The sequence below is a fragment of the Pseudomyrmex gracilis genome, unplaced genomic scaffold (assembly GCF_002006095.1).
Source record: "Pseudomyrmex gracilis isolate BER0280 unplaced genomic scaffold, ASM200609v1 scaffold_1090, whole genome shotgun sequence".
Classification (NCBI taxonomy): domain Eukaryota; kingdom Metazoa; phylum Arthropoda; class Insecta; order Hymenoptera; family Formicidae; genus Pseudomyrmex; species Pseudomyrmex gracilis.
The window spans coordinates 8,920-15,532 of NW_018021674.1; the positions used below are offsets into that span (position 1 = coordinate 8,920).

At 34.0% G+C, this 6,613-nt stretch overlaps 1 protein-coding gene across 3 annotated transcripts in view; it reads left to right on the top strand.

Moving 5' to 3' along the window:
• Nucleotides 1–6,613, top strand: part of LOC109861855 (diacylglycerol kinase eta) — a 23,630-nt gene that overhangs the window by 2,676 nt on the left and 14,341 nt on the right. For 2 of the 3 annotated variants that reach the window (XM_020441694.1, XM_020441695.1), the window contains exons 4-9: nucleotides 47–138; nucleotides 739–866; nucleotides 972–1,140; nucleotides 1,581–1,683; nucleotides 4,556–4,875; nucleotides 5,160–5,462. In XM_020441694.1, coding sequence (XP_020297283.1) covers nucleotides 47–138; nucleotides 739–866; nucleotides 972–1,140; nucleotides 1,581–1,683; nucleotides 4,556–4,875; nucleotides 5,160–5,462 — 1,115 coding nt within the window. Of the gene's footprint in view, nucleotides 1–46; nucleotides 139–738; nucleotides 867–971; nucleotides 1,141–1,580; nucleotides 1,684–2,450; nucleotides 2,468–4,555; nucleotides 4,876–5,159; nucleotides 5,463–6,613 lie in introns of those variants that run through there. The other variant, XM_020441696.1, reaches the window with a different exon arrangement.

Sequence of the window (6,613 nt, forward strand, 5' to 3'; positions counted from 1 at the left end):
TATTTTTTAATTAGTGTTAATTCGGTTAATATCGTTATTATTACAGAACATCACGATGCCACATCAGTGGATGGAAGGAAACTTGTCAGTGTCCTCAAAATGTTTTGTCTGTGAAAAGACATGTGGCTCTGTACTTAGGTATTCGTTTATACTTCAGAATTTATTTTTATATAAAAAGTTTATTACCTTAATAGGCAAATTGTGAAAATTGCACAAAAATGGCATTATAAATAACGACGATCCTGCAATGATTGTACTAAGATAATTCGCCATAACGCAACAGTTTTGTCGAAATAAAATTTTGTAAATAATATTTGTCAAAAATTGCGAAAAAGTCGTTATGCATTTCCATAAGTATATATAAGAATTAAGTTGATTTCTTCATATGCAATTATATATTTCTCTACATATTTTAAACATCACATAGCTGAAATTTTTTTCTCAATTATTGGACAATTTCTTTTTGAACTTAATTTTGCAAATGTACTGCTAAGATGATTTGCTATATCGTTATTCTTTTGCCAAAATAGTATTTGGAAAGTAATGTTGCAAACAACTATAAATATTTTTTAAAATATCCATGTTTTTACATCTATTTCCTAAAATATATCTGTATAATTGCAAATTACAATTTTAGTGCAAGATTTCGTCATATAATTTTGTAAAAGTTTTCCTATCAGGGTAGCATTGAGCAAAAATCTATAAAAAATAATATATTTTTATAATATATATTTGTAGACTTCAGGATTGGCGGTGTTTATGGTGTAGAGCAACTGTACACACAGCATGCAGACCTGCCATAAGTATTAAATGTCCGCTAGGACCAGTAAAACTTAGTGTAGTTCCTCCCACGGCTTTGTATTTAGGTAACTATGTTACTATCTGGTTATATATTAAAAATAAGATCTCTGTGATCATAATCTTTGTAAAAAGAAATTTGTCTAATAAATAATATGGTAATTGATCATTAGGTAGTGATGATGCCTGGGAAGTTGTTAGACCTACAGGGTGCAGTCCACTTTTAGTATACGTAAATAGTAAATCTGGTGACAATCAAGGTGTTAAGTTTCTTAGGAGGTTTAAACAGTTACTAAATCCCGCACAAGTATTCGATCTTATAAAAGGAGGACCAGGTCCAGGGTAAACACACATTTTTGTATGTAACAACAATGGCTACGTCCCAATATTCATTATCAATACTAAAAATTTATATTTGTATATATATTGAGAGGTGACCTCCGATTCGAAATGGTGAATCCAAATGATACGTTGGAATAATCAGCTAATGCGAACCAGTACAGGGTGTTTTGCAGTAATTGGTGTATAGAGAAAATACTTTTTAACAAAACGTTCCGACTTTTTATTTAAGTCATCCTTAGTTGTACACTATTTGTTCTGCCAAAGTATGTATCGATGATAAAAATTTATACTTTACATCACATGTGCTATAGATTTCCAATATTGACAGTGAATATTGGAACGTAGTCCACGAATTAATCACAAAAATGTGATTTATTTATCATAAGAAAAACTGTATACGCAAGTGCAGTAAGTGTACAAAGTGTATTTTTTTCAAGTAGATTAAGATTGTTCCGTCACTTTAATCCGTTCCGGATTCTAGTATGCAGTGGAGATGGATCCGTGGGATGGGTACTTTCAGAAATTGATCGACTTGGAATGAATGTGAGCCAACGCTTGTTTTACCATTGACTTCATTGATCTATTTCGGCATGATTTTTTACACAATTATCATTTATTCTCAATTTTCATTATTCTAATCAAGGCACATATTTCTTTCTCTGCACATTGCTTTTATACAATCTTTTACAGTAATTACTTTTATGTACTATTCATAAAGTATACCTCAATAAGCAAATTGTGAAAATATTGCACAAAAATGGCATCACGAATGACGACGATTTTGCAATGATTGCACTAAGATGATTCGCCATAACGCAACAGTTTTGTCGAAATAAAATTTTGTAAATAATATTTGTCAAAAATTGCAAAAAAGTCGTTATGCATTTCCATAAGTATATACATGAATTACGTTGATTTCTTCATATGCAATTATATTTCTACATATTTTAAACATCACATAGCTGAGATTTTTTTCTCAATTATTGGATAATTTCTTTTTGAAATTAATTTTGCAAATATACCGCTACAATGATTCGCCATATCGTTATTCTTTTGCCGAAATAGTATTTGGAAAGTAATGTTGCAAACAACTATAAATATTTTATAAAAGATCAATGTTTTTACATCTATTTTCTAAAATATATCTATATAATTGCAAATTACAATTTTAGTGCAAGATTTCGTCACATAATTTTGTAAATGTTTTCTTATCAGGGTAGATTTGTAATATCGCAGCTAATGTTAATTAAATTTTTCGAGCTTTTTATTATAAACAAGCATGGCGTATCTTTTTTTAAATTTTATTCCAGATAAAACTGTGTGTATGGTATGTATTACGTTTCTTAATGTGTACAAAGCTTTGTTATTTTACAGGCGGTAAGTACGAACATTTGCATCTCTAAAAACCTTATTTAAAACTTTTTATATGCTTGTTTTATTAAGAAAAAATTTATCAAAATATATATTAAAACATATACATTAGATAAATTAAATATTATTAAAAAATTATATATATGCATATATATATATATATATATATATAAATTATATACAGGGTATCTCAGAATTGGTGTAACATCTCTCATAGACAGGTAGAAGGAGTAAAACTGAGTCGATAAGTCCTATACTATTTTTTGCTAGATTCGCAATAGTTACCGAGATTTTAATTAACAAAGATCCGCGAATAAGCGTGCATCGGGCTGTCTTACGCGCGTAGGACAGCCCGGCACGTTTCGCACGATAACATCTTAATATGTATATGTTATAGTATATGCTGTTATATTAGCTCCTTCTATATGTTGCTACGGGCAACACCGTAAGCGCGCAAAGCGCACTGGGCTGTCTTACGCGCGTAAGACAGCCCGATGTATGCTTATTCGCTGATCTTTGTTAATTAAGATCTCGGTAACTATTGCGAATTGAGCAAAATGGTAAGATTTTTTGACTCAGATTTACTCCTTCTATTTGTTCACGAGAGATGTTACACCAATTTTGGGACACCCTGTGTATACAGGGTGTCTGATAACGAACTAGAAAGCCGACGTGTGTAGATAGATCGGGTCATTCTAAACAGAAAAGTTATTTACCATTTTGCAAAATTCGCAATATTTATTGAGATATGAATTAATAAATGTGAGCCAATGAGGGCGCGGGGAGCAATGATCGGACTCTATAGGCGTGCACGATGTTAAGAAAAATGGTTTCTCTCATATAATGTTCTTAGTAACGAGAGGCGGAGTAACCAAACAAGCGCGGCACGATTCAGTTTCTTGCAATCGGGCGCTATTCGGCGGTATGCAGCGAGCAGCGGCGAGCGAGGAGTAGAGCTGATAATTATGCACGCCTATAGAGTCCGATCATCGCTCTCCGCGCCCTCATTGGCTTAAATTTATTAATTCATATTTCAATAACTATTGCGAATTTTGCAAAATGGTAAATAACTTTTCTGTTCAGAATAACTCGATTTACCTACACATGCCGGCTTTATAGTTCGTTGTCAGATACCCTGTATATACAGGGTGTCCCGTAATTGCCGTCTCACCGCTCGTAGGCAGGTAGAAGAAGTTATTCTAAGACGAAAAGTCCTATACCACTTTGGAAGATTCGCAATAATTAACGAGATATTAATTAATAAAGATCCGCTAATCAGCGTGCATTCAGTGTAAGGACAGCCCAGTCTGTCGCGCCGTAGCGACGGAATACAATAGCGCGGATGGCATCCGGTGAGACGGCAATTACGAAACATCCTGTATATAAATTGTGTGTGCGTGCGCGCGCATATACACACATATATATAATTATAATGTGTATATATATACAGGGTGATTCAGAACAACCCGTTATCCTTGAAAATACATATTCTTGACTAAATTCTAAGACAACTTTTTATCTGGCAAAATTTTCTCTGAAGCTTACTTTTTGAGTTACTAATAAAAATAGTTGACGTACCATAAGTCGGATCCAAGANGTAGGCAGGGGCGGCGCAACTCACCGTGATTGACAGTGATTTATGTGATGCACGGATTAAATGATACAAATTACGAATGAGTAAATAAATAAGTGAAAGAAAGAGAGAGAGAGAGAGAGAGAGAGGGATAGAAACAGTGCGTAGCGATCAGGTGATCGCGTTAGGCACCACACGTAATCGCTCGCGTCTGATGGTGAGTTGCGCCGCCCCTGCCTACCTCTTGCATCCGACTCATGGTAAGTCAACTATTTTTATTAATAACTCAAAAAGTAAGTTTCAGACAAAATTTTGCCAGATAAAAAGTTGTCTTAGAATTTAGTCAAGAATATGTATTTTCAAGGATAACGGGTCGTTCTGAATCACCCTATATATATATATATATGTATATACACATATGTATGTATATGTGTACAGATAATTATATTGTGTTTTTATTTTAATTTACAGAAGCAATGTCAGGTTGGAGTATTACCTTTAGGAACAGGAAATGACTTAGCACGTGTATTAGGCTGGGGGTCGTCGTGCGATGATGACACGCACTTACCTCAATTATTAGAAAAATATGAAAAAGCAGGTACAAAGATGCTAGATCGATGGAGTATTATGACATTTGAACGTATGTCTCTGACAACTTGCAAAACCAGTTTACATCAAGATGATTACTCTAGAAAACCGAGCGTAGCTCATCAGTATGAGGACAGTGTTCTTGCTCATATAACAAATATTTTGCAATCTGATGAAGAATCCGTAATTATATCTAGTGCCAAGTAAGTGATTTAATTTAATTTACACGTGCACACTTAATTTAATTATAAAAAATTTAATTATAAAAAAATTGCACAAGTTAAAACACGAGTTAAAAATTACGAGTGTAAAACTTTAGCTATTACTCCTCTAAGTTTATTGCGGATAGAGTGTAAAATGCAAATAAAAAGTATCATTCTGGTTGGATATGGACTGGAGGTATTATAGGATTTGCCACTATAAAATTATCAGAATCTTTAAACATGTATAGATATTGTAAATTCTAAACTAAGATTTTCTTCTACAGAGTTTTATGTGAAACAGTAAAAGATTTCGCATCACATATACTGAAAGTCAGTCTAAACACAGGGGACCAAGATTTGAGAGAAAAATGTGAAGTACTTCAGCAGAAGCTTGAACTATTAGTACAGACATTATCAAAGGAAGAGAGTTATTTCTCTGATAACACAGAAGATACTGATACTTTAAAACTTGAAGCTTTGAGTAGTAACCAAGACGACGATAATTTAGAAAAACCATTAAAAGATATAACAAATGTAAAAAGAGGTACAAAAAAGCGTTATATAGAAAGAGATACAGTAATGTCTAGGTACGGAATGCATCTTAATTCTTTTGAATTTAAAAACGAAATATATGTCTTTTAACTACTCAAGAGATAATATTTAAAAAGAGTACACATACACACACACACACATACATCTAAATTCGCCGGCAAATTAATATGATTGATTTCCGAGCTCTCGGATCTCTTCATAGAATAAAAAATATTGCTATATTTTCTGAAAAGTGTGAGAGAAATTACATCTTGTTGAAAGTAATCATGCATGCGCGCGTGTGTATGTGTGTGTATGTGTGTGCATGTACATACGTACATGGAGAAAAGATATAAGGTAAGTCATTGCACATAATGGCGGCAAAAGAGTGGGTAACATACTTGTCAATCAATCAAGGAAGGCCCATTTTATGTGCGCGGAATGTAAACGTACACAGGTGATTATAGATAAAAACAATATTGTAAGTTTAAAGAACAATATGTTAATAAATAATAATATATAATAATAATGTTAGAACAATAATATATTAATATACACTTATATATACAGCATGAACTAACACTGTATACATAGGTTACAAAAGCATGCCGTCAGCCATACTGATATTTATAAAATGGGCTTCTCATGATTGGCTGTCCGCTCCCCACTATTTTTAGACTACTGCGCATCAACAGGACTGACTCGCCTTATATCTTTCCATTATGCGTGCGTGCATACGTACGCGTATGTACACAGCGCGTCAGGAATTCGAAGAGTAGGCGCGAGGATCGGAGAGCAAGCGGGCCGTACGATTCGTACAGCGCTTCTTGGCGAGCAATCGCTTCGCTTGCCCTCCGATCAGTGTGCCCAGTTTTGACTCTCTTACAGCACGCTACAGCAAGTGGAGGGGATACGCACACAGGCAAGCAGCCGTGTACGTGTGCGCTCGACGCTTCGGCCGTCTTCGGGCGGTAGAAGAGAACAGAGATATGTCTACTGTCTCTTTCTTTCAACATAAACATAGCGTACGCGGCTAACGCGAGCGGTTAAGCCTCGCTCTAGCAACTGTATATCAATTTTCGGCGTTTGCTCGTTCTTGCACTTATTACTTATAGAAACATTTCGATTTAATAAAAAAATATTAACATCATAAAAGAATAATTAGAAAAATGAAACATATGAGGAGCATAAATGAAAAGTGAAGAAT